Source organism: Protopterus annectens, chromosome 8.part1 (assembly GCF_019279795.1).
Source record: "Protopterus annectens isolate FY-2018-M chromosome 8.part1, PAN1.0, whole genome shotgun sequence".
NCBI classification, from domain to species: Eukaryota; Metazoa; Chordata; order Ceratodontiformes; family Protopteridae; genus Protopterus; species Protopterus annectens.
The window spans coordinates 114,185,015-114,212,462 of NC_056742.1; the positions used below are offsets into that span (position 1 = coordinate 114,185,015).

Sequence of the window (27,448 nt, forward strand, 5' to 3'; positions counted from 1 at the left end):
GAATTTCTCTGGGTTTTCAAGTTCATGGCTTCCACCATTCTTATGCTCCCTCTCACCAGGCTCTATATGATGAAGCTTCAGTGGAACCTCAAATCAGTGCAGCTTCAACATTGCCACCCTCTAGACTTCCTGGCATCTGTCTCAAGCTCAAGCTTCAGTTATGGATTCATCCGCTTTCACTCAATCTGGGTCTTTTCAAGGTCCAGTTCCAACTCGGGAAATCTTCGCATATATCACAGAGAGGGGATGGAGTGCCTCATGTGGCCTTAAGAATCTGGCCTCCATCAGAATTCAGACTACATCAGTATAAAGGTGAAGAGGGCACTATTTCTGGCTGTTAAGGCTTTTAATTTCCTCTTTCATCTTAGCCCCCTCAAAGTTTTCACAGACAATACCACAGTGATATGGTATGATATCAAGCAAGAGGGCACAAGGTCCTATCTTTGCAGACTAGCTCTTCTGGTCTAAGATCTACCTATCCAATATCAAATGACTCTTCAGGTCATTTACATTCCCTCAGAGCACAATCTAGTGGCAGACTCCTTGCAGGTCCAGCACACAAGCTCACGAATGGATGCGTCAGAGTTGTGTTCCTGTGCATTGTCCATTTGTGTGGTATTCCTCCTGTAGATCTCTCTGCCTCCACTCTGAACAACTTCTATTCTGTTCCAGAGACCTTCGGCTCGGCAAGTGGACACCCTGTCTTTTTTTCCTTGGAAGGAGATGTTTGTCTGCCTTCCCTCCTTCTGTTACCATGAGTCTTGCACATGATCACGCAGGACTCTCCCAAAATCTTGCTAATGGATCCCTTTTGGCCCAGACAGCATTGGGTTCCATCTTCTTGGTCACTTGGTCGGGGCAATCGCCACCAGTTACCTCACTGGGTGGATCTTCTCACACAAGACAAGGGATTTCATATCCATCCTTGCTTGTCCAGTCTTCAACTAACATTATGGGTAAAAGGGTTTTATCCCTTTCAGGCACCTTTTTTCCTGAGGATGTGCTATGGGTTCTGCAGGAGGCTAGGAAACCCACTACCAGGAAATTATGTATGCCCAAATGGAAAAGATCTTCTGTTTGATACTTCTCTCACTATCAGGATCCCCTGTCTGTGTAGGTTCCCCTGGTTTTCTCTTATTTGTGTGATCTGCTCCATTGGCATATTCTTCACTTAAAGCTCACCTGTCAGCAATTTCTGCTAGTCAACCCTTGACAACTCCTCTGGCCTCTAGATTTGAGGTCAAGCAATTTCTTAAAGGCATCCTTCATATGAGGCCTCCTAGGAAGCCTATTCTGCCTTCCTGGACCTCAATTTTGTACTTGAGAAATTGACTCTGGCTCCTTTTAAGGCTGCTTCTTTAGCTTCCTTACAGCAGTGTACTTGGAGTTTCTTTTTTTTGGCTCTCACTTCAGCTAAGAGTGTGCTTGAACATTAGGTATGCAAGGCTATTCCTCTCTTTTTAGATTTTCCACAGAGTCAGGGTGTCTCTTCATACCAGTTCTTCTTTTATGCCTAAAGTGGTCAGTGAGTTGTCGCTTAATCAGTCTATTCATCTTCCTTCCTTCCTTCCTTCCTTTTTCCTTCTCCACAGTTTGCCAGTGAAAAGTTTCTTCACACCTTCACTTTGCATAGACAGCTCATATGTTGTTGGGATAAAACTAAGGTTATTCATAAAAGTGTTTTGTTTCCTTTCACCCGAGGACTTTTGGTTTGGCTGTTTCTAAGCAAACCATCATTCCGGATTTCTAAGGTAATTTCTTTTGCTTTTCTTTTCATCATTGGTAAAGGCCCATTCTACTCTGGCAGTTTCTTCCTGTGGTGCTTTTTTCAAGGGTTTGGATACCAATTCCATCCTTCAGGCTGCTCCTTGGTCCTCTATTCATACTTTCACTAAGTGTTACAAGTTGGATGTATAGCTACCTTGTTATAAGTGGATTCTAGTTTAAAAATAAGTGTGGCCTGTACACTGGTGAGAATTTGAGTGCCTTAAAGAAAGGTAGGTAATAGGAAGGCATGAGAAAGAGCTATTTTAGCTTTGCTTGAGGGAAAGTTTTTTTTTTTCTATAAAGACAAAGTTTTTGATTGGTTTTCTTGTTACTTAGAACATGTAGGTCAAATTTTTCTTGATCATCAGTAATGACTCCTAGAAGTTTGGTGCAACTTTCAGCTGAGATGAGTGTGTTGTTATGGGAAGTGATGGTAAAAGATGGTTTCAGGTGGGACATACTTTTTTTTTTACCAAAAATAAATAGCTTGTTCTTTTTGGGTTTAGTATAATATGGTTTTAATTGAGCCAGTTCTTAATAGGCAAGAAAGAGTTCTTTGTTATAGTTTGGAGTTCAGAAAAGGAGTCAGCAATGGAGATGACTGAGGAGTCATCTGCATACTGAACAAGTGAAGAGTGTGGGGTAGAGTTAGACAGTTGATTTATAAAAATATTAAATAGCAGAGGTCCTAGAATTGATCCTTGAGGAACTGCCATCTGAATAAGGCATTCGGGGGAATGTAGCAGAGTTCCATTTTACAGATTGGAAGCAGTTACAGAGATAGCTAGAAAACCAGGAAATATGGTGGTGGGAGATGGTTTTAATAGAGAGAGTTTATCTAACAGTAGAGGGTGAGAGATGGTAAAAAAAGCCTTTGAGATCAAGAAATAGATGAGACTAGTTTATTGTGATTTCTAGCATGTGAGATGGTGTTTGTGAAAGAGATGAGGTCAGTAGAAGTATTATGGCCAGGGCGAAAACCATGTTGAGTAGGGGTGATTAGGTTTTCTTGAGTAACATATTGTAGGATTTGTTTGTGTACACATTTCTGTAATAGATAGTTCAGTGTAGTTGCCTCCTTTGTGGATGGGAAGAGTGTAAAACTTTTTCCATATGGCTGGGACTTTGCCTTCAGTAATAGATTGATTGATGAGAATAGAGATGGGTAGGGCAATGGATTTGGAACCTAGTTGGAGGAAGAGTGGTGGGAGAACATCAATAGAGGGAGACCACTCACATCTGTTTTCTATTCTCATATTTTCTCTTGTATTGTTGTACTTTTCCTTTTTCTTGACTTTTATATTACCTTAAATATCTTGCTATTAACCACACATTTTCATAAACTTAATTCTGCTATATTTTTTCTTCACTGTTGATCGCATTCATCATCCAAGTTGAATGCAAAGAAACCAGATGCACTGCAGGATGTAGTAAATTTATACCCCTTTATCTTTTGTTACTTCTCATTATGGGGGTTTAACCTTGATTCCTAAATTATTGAAAAATATCTAACAATTTGCTTCTGCAACTTTGCAGGAAAGGAAAACATTTCCTATGTAACTTCCCTAAAATTTTTATAATTATCAAATATGCTTTCTTTCTAAAATTTAATTTAAATGTATTCAGCAAATAGGAAATACCCATTATTTTGATCTCTGTTCTAGTAATGTAAATACTAACACTACAACAAAGCCCTGTTCCTGATGCATGGTCTCCTATAGACTACTGACTGGCAATTTATTCTGCAATCTAGTCCTGATGGATCTGCTACATGTTTGCAAAACAAACACTAGATTTACCTGATATGAGGTTCAAAACCTCATCTGTGACATAAACAAAACATGTTGGTGGGTTTATCCCTTCTCTGGAACAGAATCCCCATTCATGTGAAGCAGCGCTCTTCACAAAGCTTGTTCAAATGCAATTTGGATCTTTGGATGGGAAATTGCAACTTCACCCCTGGCTTGTTACCCCCTTCCTAATAGGCAGGGGCATCTTATAGATGTCCTAAGCCACAGACATACCAGATCTGATCTAGTTCTTAGATACTGATATTTGAGAAAATTGGGGCATGAATGGCTAGGCTTAAAAAGGTTCTTAGGCTCGGAGCACTTGTTTTTTTTTTCTCTATTTCTAACCTAAAAACTTTATTTTATCTACAGTTTTGCCACCAGTCCTACAGACCATTTAATATTCTTTTAATCCAAATGATAGCTGCACAAGCTATCATCAACAGTATCCTGACCATATCTTTATAATAGTTTATTCAGCCTTCAAATTTGTATTCACATTTTCCATTATATTCATTATTAACATGTATACCAAGCTGCTTACAGGACAGCCTTATCCAACATGTCTTTGTTGCATTCCCAACTGTTTGCTATAACTTTATTATTATTATTGCTATTGTTATTACAAGCACTTTGAAAAAAAATCTAATCTCTATAGACTAATTCCATATGTCACTGAACTTTCCCACATCTGATTATGGGAAATGTTATCAAATGCATTGGCTACATCACACCCCACCAACTTTACATTTTGACATTCATATAAAGTGCAGTTTGCTCTTTCTTTAATTACCATAATTTCCCTTACTTTTCTTTTCTTTGTTCTTAAATTCCTTCAATCCCAATATTTTGAAAATATTTCTAAACTACAACTGCATAGCATTCAAAATAGTTTTACAATTGATCAGCTACCAGTTTCTTAAATTAATTATTTTTGCATTTATTTATGATGTAAAGAAGTACCATTTCTTTTTCATTTAGCTTTTTCTTAAAAACATTTAATCGATAACATCCATTTCTGGTGCTGATTGATTGATTTTTAACATTTTGGAATACCTCTTCCACTTTTATTGAATATTGAATTCATGGTAGTCTTTTTTTTTTTTTTTTTTTCCCCTTGATTTTTCTCACTTTCCATTCTGTACCCCCTTTAAATTTTGCATCAGTATATTGCCTGGATACAACATTCTCGCATTGCTCCTTTCTGAATTCTAGAGGCATGTATTATGCCTTTAGAAAAAATATTTTGTTGTCAATTGCTTTCTCTTCTTACTCTTCTCTTTATAGTTCTTTCTTTTAATGAATACAGATTTCTTTGTTTTAACAAATGTATTATTTCTTTTACCATGTTTTTATATCACCTCTTTTTAGATAGATTATTTTTTTTTAATTCTAAGTAAACATTTTTGTACATTTATTTTAAGATATTTCACACTTTCTAAAAAGGTATCACAGTTTTATGCTCTTCTCATAAAATTGCAAATTCTTCTTTGTTCATTTATTTCTTACCACTCATTTTCTTTATACCCTTTCTTGTTTTTACTGTCAATGTTAGTTTCAGTCTCTGTTTTCTGTCAGTGGATCAGTACTACCTTTCTGTTTTTTTTTTTTTTTTTAAACCACAGAAAGGGAAAGGAAGAGAAGTTATTTATGAGCATTGCAATTGAACATACTTATGCCCAGATGCTGTGTGCCACTTATGGTTGAATGTGTGACATTCTGAGCACATACTTTACTGGGTTTTCCCAAAAGCATTCTTGTGGTATGAAGAGCTAGGCTGTAGGTAAACTATGGCAATTAACTTATCCATTTACTAGGGAACTGAACAGATTTACAGAAAGCTGGGTCAAGCAGTTATCAAATATCTGTGTTTTTCAGATCTTCTGCTAAAAGCTGTAGGCCTTCTGTATAGTGATGTAAAATTAGGTATTTCTTGAATTCTGTGCTGCCTTCTGTTGGTTCCTTCTTGTTGTTTACATTTGCATGCAAGTACACCACAGTATATTAACTCTTAGTATGAACAGCCACTTTTAAATACTGGATTGTACCAAGTACAATAAATACACGGAGGCAAACTGCTTCAGTTAGTACGACATTTCTGTTGCATTTAACTTTTGGTTCTACAAACATGCAACACATATGCTATTAGCTCTCTATAGCAAATTCCCAAAGTCTGTTTAAGCATAGTTACATTTATACCAGAAGATCTGGTATTTTTCCAGAGTCTGATGTAAAACAGTTCTTTCTTTGTATAACAGGTTTTCCTTTGTTTCCTTGTCCTTGGTTCTTTGTAGTTTGATGATCCATGGAAACTCAGGCATGCATTATCTGAAAGGTGGTGGTCCAGCACTATCTGAAAATTGATGTTACATTTCTTTACTTTGCTGATGTTCTTTCAGCTGCCATCTACGCAGTTATTTTTTACAGAGTTTGTTTTTCAATAATATACTCCTTCACATGGATGCCAAAAATCTATTTAAGCATCTATTTCTATTTTTCAGCATTTTATGTTACTTTAGATTAACCCTTTATATTTCATACTATTTTTGCAGCTTTTTATTCAAGCTAATAATCATGCTAGCAACAGTTTGAAAAGGCAGTGAATAAAACGGAATAATACTAATCTTTCATTTCTGTTTCTCTCTTTTAGATGATCTGTGGTAGGACAACAAATATGCACCTGATGTCATCACATGAGATAACATTTTACAGCTAACATAATATAATCGGTCTGCACAAGTATCCAGTTGCATCAGACTTAAACCAAAACAAAACAAAAAAAAAAACAATAGAGAGAAGAAAAGCAACAATCTCCTTTTTTAAAAACATGGCTGTTCCAGAAGTTCCTGTGGGAAATCTCATTGACTTTGACTCTGATGTCCCTGCTGCTGTATCAGCATCACCTCTACAAAAAGACTTGGACAGCAGCCAAAGTCTACAGCATAATGAGCCTGAAGACAGCATTGAGAGTGATGCTACTGAATCTGCTGACAGTGAGAATGACATGAACGATTCACCCAACCATTTTGGATGGAACAACTCCAGGAGGTCCTCCTCCAATGATTCATTCTCATCCAACCTGAGTGCAGAGTCAATGGAGGATGAGGAGACTGCAGAACGCAGGGAATTCATGAGGAAGTATGTGGAGAAAATATTTAGTGCCACGTAAGTACACTGATGATAATCAAAGACTCTGTTTTGTAAAGCCTAGTACTGCAGCTAGTAATCTGTAATGGAAAATATATGGGCTTTTTCTTCAACGTTTGATAGCTTGATTGGGTCTTTTTTTGTTTCTACATTTTCATGAAACATTTCAACACAACGAGACCAAGCGATTTAATGAAGGTCAGTATAGTCCTGGTGCTTGTAATATTGCTTTCACTTTTATAATTACTTAGCGTAAAATATAAGTTATGCTATTAGCAATGATTAGAAACACAGCAGTGACTTGAATCTAGAGTAGCAAGCTGTAGCAAAAAGCGTCATACTACACCACTAGGTAATCACAGATGATAAATTGAAATTTGATTTATGCATACAGTATGCAATCTCAGAAACCAGTGAAAAGTTGCGATGGTTATACAAGTCTAAACTATTCCCAACTAAAGTAGGCTAGCAACAGACAGGACTCTGCTACTTCCAAATCTTCTTTATGCATCTTTGTGAATCAATGCAATATGGACACCACCACCAATAATATTGCCACTCAAGTTAATGAACATTTCACCAAATCCATCCTAGCCCTCACCAATAACAGCTCTCCCACTTCACATCCAAACCTCTTTTCCATATCAGCAGACCAAAACCTCTTCTCCTTACAGCCTGTCCCAACTAGCACAATATATAAATACCTAAATAGGCTTAAACCCACAACCCTGGCCACTGACAAATTACCTGCAGAATATTTAAAGATTGCAGCCAGAGCCATCTCTTACCCAGTCTCCATGCTCATTAACCTCTCTTTATCAGAACAACGTATTACTTCTCTGTGGAAAATTTCACTTATAATACCACTAATTACTGTCAAACTGCCATTCTATCCCCCTTTTCTAAAATCCTCGAAAAATGTATACATTCCCAATTATCCTCACTAATGAACCGCTGACCAACACCCAGGATGGATTCCATCCCATCACAGTACTACCACAGCCATTATTTGCTTTACCAATGCAGTAAACCAACATCGAAACAATGGCAACCTAGTAAAAACTGTATTCCAAGATCTCTCCAAGGCCTTTGATACAGACTCACATCCCAAACTCCTTTCCGCTCTCTCAAATCTTAATCTAAGCCAATCCACACTAACGTGGTTTCAAGACTATCTAAACAACCACCAGCAATTAGTAAAATGGCAAAACTCCTGATCTCCCCTCCTACCTGTCACCATACGGGTCCCCCAAGGATCCATTCTTGGACCTCTTCATTTCGACATATTCACCAACCAACTCCACAAATCTACCCAGCATGGCACTCTAGTCAGGTGTGCTGATGACCGTACTGTAATCTTCTCTCCTCATCACTCCAACTCCAGGAATTGACACGAGTCCTTTACTGATGTTGAAACTTGGTTAGCCAACTCTCAAGTAATACCTAACCTCAATAAAACACAGCTAATGATATTGTATCCCACTAGAGCTTTAGACCCTATACCACCATTCACAATATTCTCGGCTGGTAACATCCCTATCCCACCTGTCCATCACACCAAACTTCTAGGGGTTGTCATAGATCACAATATGAAATTCGATGTGCACATTGAGCGGACAATAAAGAAAGTCCATAAAAACTTGGAATCCTGTATAGATGCAAAAACGACCTCACCAATGACAGTAAAGCCATCGCAAGAACCCACCTACTATCAGCAGTCCTCTATGCCTCACCCATTCTCATCAACCTAAACAAAGCAGACTTTAACAAACTAAACATCTGCTACAATAAAATAGCTAGGTTTGCTACTGACTTGCCCTTTGGGACACATCACTGCATAGCAGTCAAGCAACTATCTTGGATAGAATTACCCAACCTGCTCACATATAACCAGCTTACAATAGCCCACCAAATTCTGTATTACCCCAATAGAGTTCCTGCTCTTCAATGTCTACTTAATATCTACTCTAACAAATACCTATTAAGAGCCACCAATAAAGTACTGGCTGATGTAGGCAAAAGCAACAATAGCTCTGGGGACTCCTTGTTTTCCATTTCTGTTGCAAAACCATGGAATACCATCCCCATAGATATTAGGACCACTGAAAACAAAAATAATTTCAAAAAACTCCTCCGGTCTCATTTACATAGTTCTTAGTTATGTAATTTTTCTGACCCTGGGTAGCTTCATTTAATTATATCATATCATACCTTAACCTTCTATGAAAGCTTGCAATAGCTCCTTTCTATACTCTTAATCAATGTGCATTTACTAGCCACTGATGAATGTAACCAAATGACTGAATAAAATGTCCTTTCAGCCGTATTATTGTAACACACTGTGCTCCTATAACGTATTTACTTTTAGCTCCTTTCTTGGCCTTGAAACTATACTTTAACTTTTGACTCTGTACTGTACTTTACTAACGTATATTGTATTTGCTGTACTAATCTTTGTGGAGCTTTTCTCCCTAGGCTTCCACTGAAAATGGAATCCATGCCTAGTCAAACTTTCCCGTTAAAGAAATGTAAAATAACTAAATAAATCTTCTGTACTAACCAATATTAATAAATCACATGTATACACACTGGAGCAGCCTTTACAAAAAGATTGCTAGATTTGCTGTAGATACCCCAAATACTGTTGGTCGTTACTTAACTCTGCACACAAATAATCTTATACTTAAGAAAAACATTATCCACCGTCATCTCAAAGTAGTTCATATAGTACTAAATCCTAATAACTGCCTGTCAAACATTCTGGTAAACATGTTTACACCAGAAAAGACTGATAAAATCTCTTAATCATAACAAATGTAGTAGTGTCCAAGATTAACATTCATTTTGGTGACTGTACTCTGTAGAAATATTGGAACAATGGGACTCACTTTCACTTTAATATTGACTTAGAATTTAGACATTTCTAATGCTCCTTAAAAAATGATCTAACAATGTACTGGATCTGTATATATGATAACCATGACCTCTTATTAACTAGCTGAAATATTTATTCACTCATCTTATCTTATCTTCATTTGCAAAGTGGATTGGAACACTTTTCCATATGGAGCATTTTCAGGCCCGTCTGGAATACAACAGAAACAACAATTTATTGACATAATCAATGTGAGTAAAGCTGCTCCATTATGAATTGAAGGTCACACAGTAATCATAGTAATGACCTGCAGATAACCTTCCTACAAGGAAAAATGTCCTAAAGAGTATGGGCTCAAAGCTTTTGAAATGCTTCACAGAATGACATATGTTGCATAGAGGTGCAAAATTAAACACTGTAATTTTTTTTTTTATTATGTAATTCTCATATAGTGCTAAGTTGGTTCGCTTACATTTTCCTTTGGATTCTGATGTTATCTGTAATGAAATATCTCGCCTTTGGTCTGTGGTTGTATTGCGGTGGAATTATTAAATCGTTCTGCAGAAATAAAACAATCACGCAGGAGTGTCTGACCTTAGAATATATGCCAGAACAGTGGCTACTCAGTGACATAATTAGTATTATGTTAAAGCTATGCAAAGTTGTCATGTGGACCAAAATGAGCACATTGGTGTGTGCTGCCAGGGGGCAAAGGAAGAAAAAAATGACTCATTAACATCTTAGCAACCTGAGTGAGAATATATGGTATAAGAAAAGAAAACACTCCAAGTATCAGCAACGCAGATGTTCCCCAGCGCTTTGTAGTGGGACTTCTATTGTTCTCTGCTTCATTAACTGTTTACACAGACCTACCCCAACTAAAACCAAAATTGCGTATACTGATGATCTTTTACAACTTAAAACACAATCAAATTAATACCCTCCAGCAAATAATACAAACCAGCATCACTGAATTACGCCTTTAGACTAGTATGCTCCTAATCAATCCTCAGAAATCAAAGGTAATGCTGTTTGGTGCTCAACAAAAAGAGAGAGAGAGAGAGAGTCCGTCACAAATTGCACCTCACAGTAACTGACACAGTAGGAAAATGCCTACCATTTCTGGCTGCGCAAAAACACCTAGGTCTAATTCCAGATCCATCTCTCTCTCTCTCTCTCTCTCTCTCTCTCTAGCCGTACTGACAATATTAACAAAACTTTCTCCCAACTGAAACTGTTACAGGATTTAACACCTACTTACTTTCCCAGCTCATTCAGCTACATCCAGAAATGCTTTCCCCAAAATTGAATTTGCTCTCCCATTATTACACTGTATTCAAGACCCAATACACACAACCAGCTATAAACAAAATCTGTAGATTTGCTTTGCTGGTAGATGCACATACTCACCACTGTCACCTCTTGGAGCACTTAAACTGGCTACCTATCACTCGAAATCAAACCGTAATTCTTACTACTAGGGTCTTCAAAAAACATTTTAAATGGGACATTGCCGCCCCAATCAAATTTCTAGGCAAAGCTACTCATTAGAGATTATCATACTGTAATACTAATTAGATCCTGTTTTAAAACCACCACTGCAGAATAATCATTTTCAATTATAGGTTCTGCAGTTTGGAATAAACTCCCAGCAGAAAGGATGCAACAAGACACACCAGGAACATTCAAAACCGAGCTAAAATAATGTATGCTTATCTGAATCAAAATGCTCATGCTTTCACAAAAAAGGCTAACCTTTGCAACACATGCAAAGTCATTTGATACTCTGTGTAATTACATTTTTTTGAAAATGTCCTTTCGTTATTATGCATAATGTAAAAATGTTTTACTGTAATTTCTATCAATATGTTTTGTGTGCAATCCAATTACTGCATCCTGTATATACATTAGTAATTTGGTGCAAGCCAATTGTTTTTCTTGACTTAAATGCTACTTTGTACCTATTGCATGGTTATAGTTGGAAAGGGTCCACTGAACAGTCTTAAGTACCTAGTTATCAAGCTGTTAAATGTGGTGCAGTCTGGAGCAGATAGTATGGCAGCTCAGTTACTGACATTGTTTATTGGATTTTAACAAAATATCCAGTGCTAATATTACCCTGATGGTCTTGATTCTTTAGTTGAATAAAACTGAAGGGAGAGGGGGCCTCCTAAAGCTATGATAAGAGGTACTTGACTATGTAGACTGATGGACTGAATTAGTTGCAGGTAGGTACTGTAGTTACATACCTGGAATTAATGTTTTGAAGTATAGATGATTACAGTGATAGATGTGTACTATTTGGGAAGATCAGAAAAACATGTTAATGTGTGATGGAAGAAAGTCATTTTTTTGCTCAGACATCATGAGTTGCTGACTAGATGTTAAGCATAATCAGCTGTGAACAGTAAGCTTCACCGAAATCATGAAGTCAAAGCTATTTACTCTAAGCATATTTTAAAAGTGGTGGTCAAGTCTTTAATAATGAGGTTCAAAACTGGATATGAGTAAATGCCCAAAAATGTATGCATTTAAAAGCAAAAAGTTATAAAGACCTTGGCTTCAAAGTGTAGAGAGTAAAATCTTACAACAATCCTGATGGCCCTTGTTTGACTAGTGGCCCATTTGTTGAGGAAAATGAGCAGCCAATGACTGCCAGCTTTCTCACCACGGAAGAGGATGCGTCACAGATTCTACTACAGATGTGCCACCACAGGGTATTCCTGCAGATGGTGCGCTGCTAAGATGGAGACATGAAAATGTGATCCTAGTCACTATCCAATTGAGTACTGCAAGTCTGTAGAAGCATGGACTACACTGGGCTTGGCACTGTGCCAGGTGATCAACGTATGAAATTTATTAGATGCATAACTAAAAAATTCGAGTATGGCATGAATGATAGTCTACTGGTATCCAGTTATCACCTCTGTTTTTTGCATATAAAATGAGGTTAACCAAAAATAAAAATAATTCCAAGTTGCTCCATGTTATTTAAGCTTACCAAGAAATGTACATAAAATCCTCATGAGGATACCAATACATGTATTGCGTAATTGTAAAGGAGTATTTTGTCATCATATCAAATAAGAAAAATCCTCAGTTTGTTTATAAACCACAGACAAATGTAGTAAAGGCTTTTATGAAAGACCTTTTGTTTTTTAAACAAGGAAGTAAAACTAATTGTCACTATTGCAAGTATCATTATTGATTTAGCAATGTGAAAATCAAATGACTTTTGTAACCTGCATTGGGAAATGAGAACAGTGCACAAGCTTTGCCATTATAACTTGTAGATTGTCTACACCAAATGAACAATATATAAAATAAAATAACTTGGTTCACCTATGAAAAACTTTGCCCAGTTGATTAGTGTTAACATGGTGTATTTTTAGACTCTGGTTATTGTTTTGGTTGGATCTAGCTGTAGAAATTGGCATTTAATGGGTGGGTTCTGGGTTGGGATCTGTGTGTCCACTGAGAATAAGCTTTGTAAATGAGGGGAAAAAATTTTGCAAGAGGAACTATCACTTTTCTTTTGATATAGATTTATTTTTACATGGTATCAATGTAGAGGATAGGTATTCCAGTGTTTTTTTCTTTGTGCTTTTGTTAAATGGCTGAGTAACCGTGATATTAGAATGTTCAAAGGCTTTATTTTGTGTTTTTCTGCTTCTTAATATTTGGTGACTCAACAGTAACCGAGTAAGATAATGTGAGATGAATATCAGTAAATGGGGCGGGAAACTGCTGTTGTACTTAGTGAAATGTTATACTATTTTATTACTAGCAAGGATGTTTGGAATTCACTATACTGTGTGTGTATAATACTGTGAAGGTATTAGATCATGCAATTTCCATACAGTTTGTAGAGCTATGCAGGGTAGCAACACAAGGAGATTATGGTATGTTACGTCTAGTGTGGATGGAGATCATTTTCCCCTGGATGTCTTACTCTTAGATGGAGATGTGGAGTTAAGTGGCCCTCTAATTAGTAACTGCATGCACCCAAGAGAGCCCTTGGAGTGTCAGTTATGTAAACTGGTGTGGTGGACAGAAAATTTACAAAAGGACCAGTAGAGCCACACCAGGAGGTACAAATGCAATTACCTTGCATGACCTATAAGTAGTAGTCAGATAGCGCAGCTATTTGCAAGGCTACTGGGCACCTCAGAGCAGTCTAAAGACCCATTGTTGTGTACCTAAGCCGTGACTGGTGTTAGCATTTTGGGGGCCCCCAGCAAATGCCTAGCTGGGGGTCCCCCTAGGAACTTCTAGTCTAAGCATCACTCTCACTGTCACCCCTGCTAAACAACCTTTTAGTTCATGCTGCAAACATTTAGGAGTAGTATGCAGAGAATGACCTGTAGCTACGATGTTCTTACATTACAGTAGGCCTGTGTATCACACTGTTAGCTCATTGCTATAAGGGACATTTACAGTTACTAGCATTTAGTTCCAACAATGATGCATCACAAAAACTCTGTGTATATGTCTGGACTTAGGTGAAACAGTGCCCTAGGCCAAGTGTTTCAGCCTCCACAAAGCACACACACACGTACACCCACCCACACCCTCCAGTCCTTCTCCCTGTCTTGGGCTCCCCATTCCATACACTTCACTTTTTTCTTCCAATTTAGGAAACAACTGAAATAAGCCAGGGCCTAAGAATCCATAAGGTTATAGATGCTTTGGGGTACATTTTAGAGCATTTCCCAACCCTTTAATCCAGTAGTGGCCTAAACAAAAGTTATAAGTACGAAAAAAAATTAAGTCTGATGTCTTCTTTGAAATAAAAAAATGTAATGAATTGTGCCCAAGGCTTTATGTTCAAAGCTAGAATAGTAGCTCACAATAAACTAACAAGCCAATTGCTGTGAGGATACACAGGTCTTAATCTGGGAATACTGACTGCTTCCCTAACCCCCCCCCCAAAAAAAAAGACAGTCCCTGCCTATGCATCCTTATGGTGTTAGATTGGGATGAAAGCTCACAATAAACTAACAAGCCAATTGTGGGATACACCGGTCTTAATCTGGGAAATGCTGACTGCTTCCCTAACCCCCCCATCAAAAAAAAGACAGTCACTAACTATGCATCCTTATGGTGTTTGATTGGGATGAAAGCAGAGATTAAAATTGCCATAGTCAAGTATTTCAAGTGATTGCTGTCATACAATACACATCACATGCATTCTCAGCCTTAACCCCCAAAGGCAGCCACCTGTATATGTGCCTGATGTGTGATTGTAAAGAAAGTGAAAAAAACTAACGATTATAGTAATGTATTCTACTTTGTTGCTCCTAGACGTACACTGCCCCTACACAAGCTATAGTACCCATGTTTGTACACCGCTGAGGTCTGTCAGAAAAGTAAAAGAAACTGTGATCACACTGTCCTCAGCCCAAACACAAACTATAATGACCTCTTGTGCACACCTCTAAGGTTTGACTGTGTTGAAAATTAAAGAAGTAATAACCGCACATTTCCCAGCCCCCCCCCCCCCATAACCTAGAGCAGCTTTCTGTATGCATACATCTGAGCAAGGCTGGTATTAAAATGGGGGTGGTTGAGAGCAGAAGCCATTATCAGCTTTATCCTGACAGGGTCATATCACAGTCCTATTGAGGTTAACAAGTGTAATCAGAAATTAATGTTTTTTTTATTCCTCATTTTCCCCAACTATCAACAGCTTTTGCGGGGCCCCTAAACAGTCAGTGATAATTAAGGCATACCTCTGTACGCATTTACATAGACTAGGGAGGGGTGCCACCAGATTTGTAATGATCAAGTGTCTGAAGGTTCTATGATATATTTTATGCCTAACATTTGAAATACAATTATCTGTAGCTGCATTTGTTACTGATACCTAGAAGAATAATGTATGTGTCCTGGTATTACTGGGTGTGTACACAGATAAAAATCAGTGATAGCACGTGCGCACACACACACACACACACACACACACACACTAGCCATAGAAATAATAGTTTTGTACTTATTTCAGCAAATAGCAATACATTGCTCAATACTGGTACTGCCACAACAAATCAGTGACTGCTGTTTAGAAGTCATCAAACAGCAGCAGGGGTAAGTCACTTTTATGTACCTTATTGAGATGTAATGGATTGTTGTCACTGTCCCTGATTTCACAGACTTTCCCTGATTTTGTTTAGAATCTTGCTCTGTCTTTCAAAATAGTTTAATTTGCTGGTAAATCATTAAGGATTACAGACGGTCAATAAATCCAGACATCAGCATTTTATATTTCTTATTGTCCAAAAATGCATATTGATGCAAAAAGTTTTTTTCTATTAAATTAAGTGAATTAGAATAATATTTAAAATGTGTTCCTGATTTTGAACCTTTTATTCTGCTATTATGTTTGGCACTGCACTGAAGTCTTCAGCAAAGTTGAGTGTTATAGTATATTGTGAAAAAAATGTGAAAGAAAATCATAGCTATAGATTGGAAGCATCAGCTCTTCTTAAAATTCAAAGTTTGCGCTGAGATCAGCCACTCTGGGCTGCTGATCTCTCTAGGTGCTTATCCTGCTCATGTTCATTTTCAGCTTTATCCTAACAGGGTCATATCAAAGCCCTGTTCAGGTTAAAGCTCATAACCAGGAAATTAATATTTTTTTTCTCCTCATTTTTCCTCAACCAGAAGAAGCTTTTGTTGGGCACCCACTCAGTCAAGGATGATTAAGTGGTCCCTCCTTGCAGCCAAGGGTATTGCAGGCACTTAAAGCTGGCTATGTTAGTTTTTGTAGAGAGAATGTCCAACAGCTGGGTTTAACTAAGCCAGGGGCACTATGTCATTGATAAAATATTTAATGGAACTGTGAGGGCTGTTACTTGATAAAACACTGTTACTATAACCATAGACATTTTTGAATTTTAAGAACACTACAAAAAAAAGAGTTAATATCCACTTGGTATATTAAGTATACAAGACTGCTGTACTAACTTTTATTGGTTTGACAGACATGTTACAAAATATCAAGATAAGAACTTTCTGTGGTTGGGGGGCCCCCCAGGAACAGGGCCCCCAGCGACTGCAGAGTTCGCTGGTGCCTAAAGCCGGCTATGACCTGAGCAGTATAAGGAATGCACTGCATGTCCTTAACCTACTGGCTTTCTGCTATTGAATGACTATGTAGTTCCTGGAAATGCACAAGAACATGCTTTTTTTGCAAAGTAACTGCCAAAAACTGTTAGTAAAGATAGGGGTAGGGTGAGGAAACACGAAGTATTGCACCATCAAGGACTGTTCAAGATGCTGGGTTACCTTCACTTCAGAGATTCCTGCTTATGCTGGTAGTCCCTAACATTCAGAAAATGAGAGTATATCCAGCTAACTTGAGGGTGAGCTTTAGCCCTTGTGTATTGGAGACTTTGTGTTAATGGGAGTGGAGTCTTTCAAGACTTTGGAAAATGCCACCTTTGACTATGTCAGGAAAAGAAGAGAGGAATGAAATCAGAAACAATGACAAAGAAGCAAGAGCAGTAGGTAAAACAGTGAAGCCACATAAAATGGCAAAGTAAGGAGGTACAGGTGTAGCCTAGTGCAGACGTAATGGGGCATCCACAGTATGACTGTCCTGTTTACACAGTGTTACCCATCCAGCAACACACCAATCACTAGGCACACTTAATATGCTATTCAGTCGGGAGCAGTCATGTCGACAGTAATGATCCTTCAGACTGTACCAGTACCAAAAACTGCTTATATGATTGTGTACTGCATAGCAGATAGTGTTTTGTACTCGTATTAATTATTGCACGTCAGCACATTTACCTAATACACTCGCATTATTAGCAAGTGAAGGATCACCTGAGCAGGACACGTAAATTATGAAAATACCTTTATGTGAGGCTACAACAGTTTGTAAGTTGTTACAGGGGCAAGATTAAGAGAGAGTTAAAGTGATTGGGGACTGTGTTTTTAATGCATATGATATAATATAGAAACATCAAGAGAAAGGGAAGGAATAGGCATGTATTTAACAGGAGAGCAGAGAATTCTGTCTAAAGGTATGAATATTAAGATCAGAAGTTCAATCAAAGAGCTACAACAGACTTACCATCAGCAGTCGGAATGTTTTAGTAGCCAATCAGTTTGTGAATGCTTGCAGGAGAACTCTTGGGGGTACAAATGGGTAACCGGTATGATGAAAAGTAAACATATGTAATGGAGGAGCACCAGCAAGTACACACATGGTTAGGATAATTAGTAAGGTCTCTTAAATCATCTCCTGTGATGATTGCCCTCTATAAAACACCACTGCTTAAGGTCATGCACTTCTGTTTGCAGGGAATGTTGCATTACCTCTCACTAACATGAGCTCACAGTGACCTAATAAGATAGGAAGGGGACTGGTGTACCATTGAAAGACCAGTTAAATCTAGGCTTGGTGTTGATAGGGACAGATCCTACTCCAGTTTCCTATTTTTAATTCCATAAAGCGCAAACATGACATTCCTTTATATTTTTATTCTTCCCCCTCTTAAGGGATTCTCCATCCTGTCATGAAGCACAGGGGACATCACCACTGAAGGCTGGGGACAGTAACTGATGTTCTTACTAGCCCCAGACATAGTTACAAAAATTAATGCATTCTGCAAGTTAAGTAACTAAACACACCTTGCACTGTGGTTTTGACACCCTAGAAGCTTCTTGTGGGGCAGCAGTCACCGGTTCTGTCCTTAGAAGGCATGCATGGCTTAAGGAACAGCCCTTGCCAGACCATGTTAAATCAAAATTGTTGGATGCACCCTTGCACAGAGGCAACTTATTTGGCACTAAGGCAGAGGAGGTCTTAAAAAAGATGGAAGGAAAAGCTAAATCTATGCAGACAGTTAAGGATTTCTTGCAAGTCCAGCCACCCAGGTTCAGCAGGTATTGCCTTCCAAGCACTGGTCCTTTCCTGCTCTCACCAGGTCAGTTCAACCCAGACCCCGTGGAAGCAGACTCCCCCAGACAGCAGCCACAGGGAATGCAGAGATCAAAACTAGTGGAATTCCTCCACTTCAAAAACAGGGCGCTCTAAGCCACCCCCTCATGGTAAGAACTCACAATGACTCTCCTCCCCCACCCCTTCCTCTGCCCACTGTCACTTACCCCTAGGAGGAAAACTCTCCTTTCACACAAGCACTTGGGCCACCATTACCAACGACCGCTGGGTCCTCAACATAGTGTCCCAGGGATACAAACTCTTCCAACTCCAAAAGGGTTCTCAGATCTACCCCCAAACCAGTGGACAGAGGTGCAGAAACAACTCCTTTCCCTGCTTTCTATGAGGGAAATAGAGCACATCCTGCAGAACAGAAAGGCCGAGGTTTCTACCCCAGACTTTTTATGGTACCAAGAAAAGAGGGCACCTGGCACCCCATCCTCAATCTATCCTTTCTAAAAAACCTTCTTGGTGATACCAAAATTCAAAATGCTCACTCACCAGCAACTGCTACCCATGCTGTCTAAGGGTGCTTGGCTAGCCACCCTACACCTAAAAGAGACCTACCTCCACATTTCAATCGGGGAATCCTGCAGGAAATATCTACGTTTCAGGGCAGGCTCTCTCTGCACTTTCAGTTCTCTGCACTTCTCTTTGGCTTTTCTGCTCCCAGAGTTTTTACAAAATGTCTGGCTCTGGCCATTGCCTTTTGCAGACAAAGGAATATCCAGATTTACCCATACATAGATGACTGCCTAATTCAGGCAGACAGGAAACGCTGCTCAAGCACCTGGCCTTTGTAAAGTCCCTACTGACCTCCCTAGGGTACACAATGAAAAGAAATCCAAACAAGTACCCCACCTAAAGGATTATATTCCTGGCTGCAAGCCTGGACACAGCATCCCAGATGGCATTCCTTACTCCAGAAAAGCAAACTTACCTAAAAGCCTCCTTCTCTCAACTAGCCACCAGACCCCAGCTAACTGCAAGGAAAAATCCTGCAAGCTGTGGGGTTCATGGCATCTTGCATTCTACTCATTCCATATGCCAGACTGCATATGAGGAAACTTCAGTGGTACCTCAAAAGCCTTTGGTGTCAACACTCTCAAGACCTGGAAACACTTATACCCATAATACCTTGCCTCAGAAAAGATTTTCTTTGGTGGGCAACAATATGCTCCCACAACAAGGGACTACCTTTCTCACCACCCCCTACCACACAGACCCTCACCACAGATGCATCAGATTATGCCTGGGGTGTACACCTGGACAGCAGATGCATACAGGGTCAATGGAGCCCACAGCAAATCCATTTGCACATCAACCAAAAAGAGATATTAGCTGTACAGCATGCATTGACATCTTCCAGGCCCCGTCTCTCCCCAGGGGCTTTCCTGATCAAAACAGACACCACTGTGATGTGGTATATCAACAAGCAGGGAGGGGCTCACTCCTACCCTCTATGCAGGCTGGCCATTACCCTTTGGCACAAAGCCTCTGCCATGCAGTTCTGTCTGTTAGCACAATTCCTACCAGGTTCTCTAAACTCTCTGGCAGACCACTTAAGCAGGAATCTTCTGGACCCACAAGAGTGGCAGCGAGACAAAAGAATCTTCACCCTGATAACTCAGAAATGGGGCACCCTGAAGGTCGACCTCTTTGCCTCCCGCACCAACCATTAGCTAAACAAGTTATGCACCAGGGAGCCTCATTGCATAGCTTGGAAAGTGGATGCTCTATCCTTCCCCTGGGTCCATCTGTTGGTCTATGCCTTTCCTCCACTACCTCTCACCCCCAGGGTACTACTCAAAATAAGGGAGGAAAAACCAAGGACAGGTCTTATTGCTCCAGACTAGCCTCGCCAGCACTGGTACCCACTGCTGTGCAGCCTGTCCCCACTGCCACCATGGCATCTCAATCAGAATCCAAACCTCCTGACCCAGAGGGAAGGAGAATTCATGCATCCCCAACTACAGACCCTCAATTTGGCAGCTTGGTTTATCCCCTAACCACCGAACAATCTGCTAACCTCAGTAAACAGATCCTAGATGTTTTACATGAGGTCAGATGCCCTAACACTAGAAAGTCTTATGCTGACAAATGGAAAAGGTTCTGCACCTGTATTCAGGCTAAGGGAGCTGATGCAGCACAGCCCTCCCTCCCTCTCATCCTGGATTACTTAGCTGACCTGTTACACAGTGGTCTCTTTTTCCTCTTAAAATTCATGCCTCTGCTATCTCTGCTCATTTCCCCACTGAGCAGCTCCTTTTTTCACATCCTCTGATCAGTTTCTAAGAGGGGCTAGTAACATGAGGCCAATCAGAAGAGCACCTACCCCAGCTTGGGACCTTAACTTTGTGCTGGAAAAGCTCACCCTCCTCCCTTCGAGCCAGCTACTTCAGCAGAGTTAGAATTTCTCTCCTGGAAGACAGCATTCCTTCTGGCCATCACTTTAGCCAGAAGGGTCTCCGAGCTACAAGCACTCATGGCTGTGGAGTCCATCTTCCATGCTGACAGGGTTTCCTTCAGGACTAACCCATTCTTCATGCCCAAAGTGGTGTCTAGTCTAGCTCTGAACCAAATCCATTCATTTGCCAACCTTTTTCCCTAACCCACAGAACAAGGGGGAAAGGATCATGCACTCTCTAGATGTGCACAGACAGCTCAGATTCTATCTAGATCGGACTAAATCCTTCAGAAAGTCTGATCAGTTGCTGGTTAGCTTTGCAGCAAGGGCAGAGGGCAAAGCCATCTCCAAATGAACAATTTCAAAATGAATAGCACACTGCATCCATTTCTGTTACAAGCAACATGGAAAGCCTCCCCCTAAGGGGGTGAAGACTCACTCCACAAGAACAGCCTCCACCTCTACAGCTTTCCTCAGAGTCCCCACCAGGGACATCCTGGAAGCTGTCACCTGGACATCTGTTCACACTTTCACCAAACATTACCACATGCCTATCTTCTCCAAATCCAGGGCAGGGTTTGCCACTGCAGTCTTGCAGGGCATCCTAGCCAGCCCCTAGTCTCCTTGACTGCCTCCACCCTTTTCCTCAGCTTTGGGAATCAAACCAAATGTGATGACTGCAACAGTGAAACATGAAGAACATAGTACAGTTGTGTACACTTACCATAAATGTAGATGTTCGAGTGTATTCACTATTGCAGTTCTGGTTTCCCTCCCTCCATCCCCTTCTTTTTTTCTTCTCGCTCCTTACAAGGGACCTTCTTTTGGTATTTTCTTTCTACTGGTGGGGTTCTTCCACTAGAACCTGGCTCCCACTTGGGGGCTCCAGACAGGGCAAGAAAAACTGATGTAATGGCGTTGTCTGCCTTACTTTATACTACTGACGACCTGACATAAATCCTGAAGTGACAGCAACCAACGCAGAAATACTAAGCCTCTAGTATGCGGGATGGCCGAGGGCTACCCTGGCAGGGATAACCCAAATGTGATGAGTGCAACAGTGAATACACTCTAACATTTACATTTATGGTTGTACTTTCGTATTCCATATAGTCCTCCAACTGTCTCTGCAGAGGTATAGTGACATCCTTCCAGATTCCAAAAGACTTGCTCTCAGTGTAAGGGACTTTTTCAGTGTAAGGCAAATATATAAACAAACTTAGTACACCCAGGTTCCAGCACACTTGCTGTCAGCCTGTTTTCTGTTTAGGTGATAATTTACACTGAGAGAAAGTCTTTTGGAATCTGGGCTCCTCTTTTATGTTGGTAACACAGCTCTTTAATTCATTGTGTGTGCTCACATTACCATTTTACTGCTGCTCTTCCAACTAAGGGGTGGTATCCCTGGATTTTTTTATCCCAAGCCATACAGATTTATAGTTGCAGATAAATTGTCTATGTAAATCTGATCTGGGTTAGACAGTGAATATAAGATAGTGACAAATGAGTTGCACAAACTTTGTGCGAGAGACAGAAACAACTGTCCTGTATAAGGGAGTATAATACTATATATGTAACTGGAGAAAATGCTCATGGGCAAGTGATCATTCTGTGGGTGTGTGGCAAAACCATAATGTGGTTTCATGGAAATTCTTATCTGAAAGGGTTTAAAAGTCTAGACCAACATTTCAGTGTAGAAAGTATGTTTCAGGATTCATGTAACCTTGGAAACAGGAACAAAGACAAGATGATCTACTAATAGGGTAACATATCTGATGTGTGATTCTGTACATGAAAGAACAGTAACTAAGCACCTGTTGAGTGAAATGGAAACTAGCAGTAAGAGTGAAAAAGTGCTTGTTTTGCTACAAGTAGAAAAAAATAAACACTGTAGTTCATGTATCACTTCTTACAACCCATCACAAGTTCAGAGTTGATTACGTTTAGAAAGAGGCTACAGTGGGGCATAGCACCTTTGCAGTGGTGGATGGGTGTAGGGAGATTTTTGAACATAGAAAGCAGTGCACTCTTTATTTGGGTGCAATCCATTGTACTGCAGGCACTGTCATAGTGCAGTCTTTGTCAGCCATTAATCACAGAGTGATGCACTGGTCGATTGTACATACTTGAGTGTGCGTCTTCATTTTGTGTGTGTGTGCGTACATGCGCATGTGATTCTCTCCTCTAAACTTAAGTGCTGCTTAGTATTTCTACCAGAACAGTGTGATTGTGGGTTGGAGGTTCTCAGTGAGTTTACCCAGTATATATATGTTTTTTTTTTGGACAAAGTGTTCAGCTAGCATGGTGTCTATATAACAGATCAAACTCATTTATTTTAATTACAAGTAGCCTTTTTTCTGTAAGACTTGTGCTGGCTTCCATTTCAGTTAGTAGCTGTTTCACTACCGTGCTTTCATATAAATGTGTTCTGACAGTTTAGAATGACCAATGTAATATGAAGCAAATACCTACCTAGTCTGAACATTAAAATGCAAAAAATGAACACCAGATGAGCAGTGAACAACTTCCTTGTCATTAACCTTTTGAGGAAAATGCATTTTCACTTGATCTGCACTTCTTGCATTGTATTTTACTCTGTGCTGTTATTGCTGAACTGTATTTTACTGCACTTTTAGCCTAGCATAGATGTGGTTCAGATTTGCTTGACCCAGTCTATTTGTACAGTTTCTGAGCACTAATCCAGCTTTCCTCCACAAAGAGGGCCTGCCCCTACACCCTAGTGAGAGTAGTGTGTAGCTAAGGACCTATCTGAATGGTGATTGATGGCCAAGGGCCTACGCAAGCCTAGCCAACAGGTTCCCTGGCTTGCGCCACCCAAGAAAGTTATTTTCCTGTGCCACTGATGAGCAGAGACACACAAGTGATCCCCGGGGTGTATTTCCTATTTCCCATCCACTCATCACGATTTTTCTTGAAGAGTGCTAATGAAGAACTTTGCTTGACATAGATGGGTAGCCTGTTCCAGAGTATGGGAAGTCTCTGGGATATGAATCTATCCCTCCAGCATGTCCTGTTTGTTGTGGTGACAAGGTTTAGGTCCCTAGAGCGTGTAACTCAGAGGGATTGGGATTTCTTTAGGTGTAGCATGTCCAACAGCTCTGGGTTTGACATTGCTTTATATGTTAGGCAGAGATCACCTCTGAGTAGGCGATATGCTACGGAGTAAAGCTGGAGTTTTTTGAGGCAGTCAGTGTAGGGCATTTGTTTGAGTCCAGTAATCCTCTTTGTGAGGTACTTCTGTGGCCTTTCCAGCTGCTGCAGATGTCTTGTGAGGTACATTCCAAAAGGGGCGTTGTACTCTATAATGGGTCTCATGAGTGATGAGTAGAGAGTAACGATGACCTCTTTTTTTCCTGGATGAGAACCCTTCTATGATGAGGTGTGCCACGTAGAAGGACTTTCTGACTACTGTGGCAATGTGACTATCAAAGGGAGAGACTACTGTCCACCTGGGTCCCAAGGTCTCTTATCACGCATTTGGTGTTAAGTAGATTGCTGGCTATGTGATAGTTCATGGGTACAGAGTTTTTACCAAAGGGGATGACACTGCACTTTGACATGAGCTTGAGGCCATGGCTCTGACATCAGGCATCTGTCTCAGAGAGGCCCTTCTGTAGGATGTTTACATCATTTGGGGACTTGACTATGACTCCTAGTTTGCAGTCATCTGCGAATTTCGTTAGCCAAAGGCCTTCTGCGTTAGCCTGTACTTCAGAGAAGTAGATACCAAACAGGAGCGGTCCCAGGACGGAACCCTGTGGTACTCCACTTGTCACTGGTTTGAGGTCAGATTTGGAGTCTGCAACTTTTACAGTGTGGGCTCTGTCAGTGAGCCAGTTGGCAACCCATCTTGTGACGTAGGGATGTATGCCTAATTCATTGAGTTTAGCTATAATTCCAGAATGGGGGATGGTGTTGAAAGCCTTGGCGAGGTCAAAATAGGCTGTGTGAACCACTTTACCCTCATCTACGGCTTTGGTAACTGCCTCAAAGAAGTCGATCAGGTTCAGGAGGCATGATCTGCCTTTCACAAATCCGAACTGGGTGGGATCCAGAGTTTGGAGGTTACCAATGTCTTTGTTTATGAGTTCCATGATACGTTCCATGGCTTTGCAGACCAAGCTCGTCAGGCTAATAGGTCTATAGTTCCCAGGATCAGTGGTGGCTCCCCCTTTGTGGAGTGGGATAACTGTTGCTGTGCGCCATTCAGTGGGCACAAAGCCTGATGCGAGGCTATTATTGAACATGGTGCTTAAGTGGGGAGCCAGTTCATTCTGAAGTTCGTGTAAAACACAGCCTGGGATGTTGTCCGGTCCCATGGATGCTGTGTTTTTGGCTTTAGAGAGTGCAGCTTTCACCTGCGTAGTTGTGATTACAGGGACTCTTCATTCTTTCTGTATAGATATGGGCCCTTTAGGGGGTGAGGGGGGGGTAAAGTTAGCACTGAACCTTTCTGCCAGGATGTTGGCAATATCAGTTGATTCTGTAATTTTCATGCCTTTGTGCTGTAACTCAGAGCAGATCTGGGTGTTGCCATTGAGATTCTTGACATAGCTATAGAGTACTTTGTGGTTGTCCTTGGAATTAGTGGCAATTTTATTTTCATAGCTAGCTTTGGAGGATCTTATAAGGGATCTCAGCTTCTTACTGAGGTTGACCAGGGAGCCCCTCCACTTATGGGATTTTACTCTCTTTTGCAACAGTTTCTTCCTTCTGTTGTACAGTTTGTTTATGGCAGGGGACCACCAGATTGGCTTCCTTTTTTTGGAGGATAGCATCTTGGTTCTGTTTGGGATAGCATGATCCATGCACTCATGTAGGTGCTTAGAGCGCATTTGTGTAGGATTCAGCAGTTGTAACTGTATTGTCCATCTGCATGGGTGTCATGAAGTTCACTACTTCTGTCTTAAGCATGAAGTTGGCTTTGGAGAAATTTCTTACTGTGGTTCCCTTAATGGGAGGTGGGGGTGGGATGTGGATATCAAGGGTGATTAGCTTATGGTCGGATCGGACCAACGAGGAGTTGACTTCAGGTGTGGAACACCGGTCACTCATGTTGGTAATGACTAGGTCTAGGATATTGTTGCCTCTGGTGTGGGTGTGGATAAGTTGATCTAGGGCACTGGAGTTTATGAATTCCAGAAAGCGTTGCACTAAGGAGTTAGTACATGAGTAGTTTTCCCAGTTAATGGTGGGGTAGTTGAAGTTGCCCATTATTAGGGTGTTTGGTTGAATCCTAATATTTTCCAGTACATCAAGAAAAGAGGAGTGGGAATCCTGGGGCATGGTGGGGGATCTGTAGCGAGCTACAATTTGGATTGCAGTTTTTCCAAGAGTTAGTTGCACTTGGATAACCTCGGAGGCATTATGCTGAGCAACTAGCCTGGAGGTGTGGATATCCTTAATGAATATGGACACACCCCCACATTTGGTGTTTTGGTCCAGGTTAGATGGCCGAAAAGTGTGGTATGAGTTATAGCCTGGTAGTGCAGGGGTGCTCTCTGGAGCCTTGAACCAGGTCTCAGTCACTGAACAGATATCGATGTTCTCCATTTTTGAGTGCCTCGAGTGAGTGCATTTTGAAATTTAGACTTCTAGCATTGAGTAGCATTACCCTCAGTTTTTGCTTGCCTGTTCCTGTTATGGTGGTGAATTTGTTACTTGAACCCTGACTAAACAAGGCACTATAGGGGCAGCAAGAGCCTTAGCCAGTATCCGGAATCCTAGGGGCGACAGGTGCAGGCCATCTGTGGCAAAGTATCGTGGTCTGTCGACCGTGTCATCCCAAACAGACAGATACTGGATCCCCTTTGAATGATACCAGAAGCTTAGCCAATTGTTGAAATCAATCATTTTGTCCTTGTATTGCGATATCATTCTGAGCGATGGCAGAATGCTGCTCAGGGCTAGGGTCATACCTGCCTGGGCTACAAGATCACAGAGTTCTTCCTTGTCTCTCCATGTAGTCCAGGGAGGTATGTCTCAGGTCATTCACACCAACATGGACAATGACAGAGTCATATTTGTACTTGTTGTGGAGTGACCTGAGTGCGTGGGTTATGTAGCGAATCCTGGCACCCGACAGGCAGCTGACCGTAACCTTCTCCTTGTTTAGCCTGGTGAGTGGGACATCAGTGTGCCTGACTAGAGAGTCACCTATGACTAGTGTGTTGGGTATGTTGTTTTGCCTTATTGGCTGTGTTTGAGTGGCACACTGAATCTGTGGGCTATGTGTCATTTGGATTGTGTTGGGGGATGGAGGTTGCTTGTGTTTCTGCTTTGGAGGTCTCTGTTGCTTAGGCAGATTATTATTGAGAGCCTCCGCAAATGTTTTTGAGTTTCTATGTGTGGATTTTGGTGGTGTAGACATAGTGAGACTATGTGATGAGTGTGGTGTGGTGCAAATGTTTGCCTTCTCCTCATGACTGTCAGGTTCAGTCTTGGTTGGTGAGAGCTTTAACTCCAGTTTGGCTAGATAAGTGCATCTC

At 40.5% G+C, this 27,448-nt stretch overlaps 1 protein-coding gene across 1 annotated transcript in view; it reads left to right on the forward strand.

Annotated features, from left to right (window-relative positions):
* Positions 1-27,448, forward strand: part of LOC122810103 (uncharacterized protein KIAA0513-like) — a 144,149-nt gene that overhangs the window by 61,097 nt on the left and 55,604 nt on the right. Inside the window, exon 2 of the mRNA XM_044081579.1 lies at positions 6,208-6,722. Within this exon, the coding sequence (XP_043937514.1) occupies positions 6,385-6,722 (338 nt within the window). The 5' untranslated portion in view covers positions 6,208-6,384. The remainder of the gene's footprint in view (positions 1-6,207; positions 6,723-27,448) is intronic.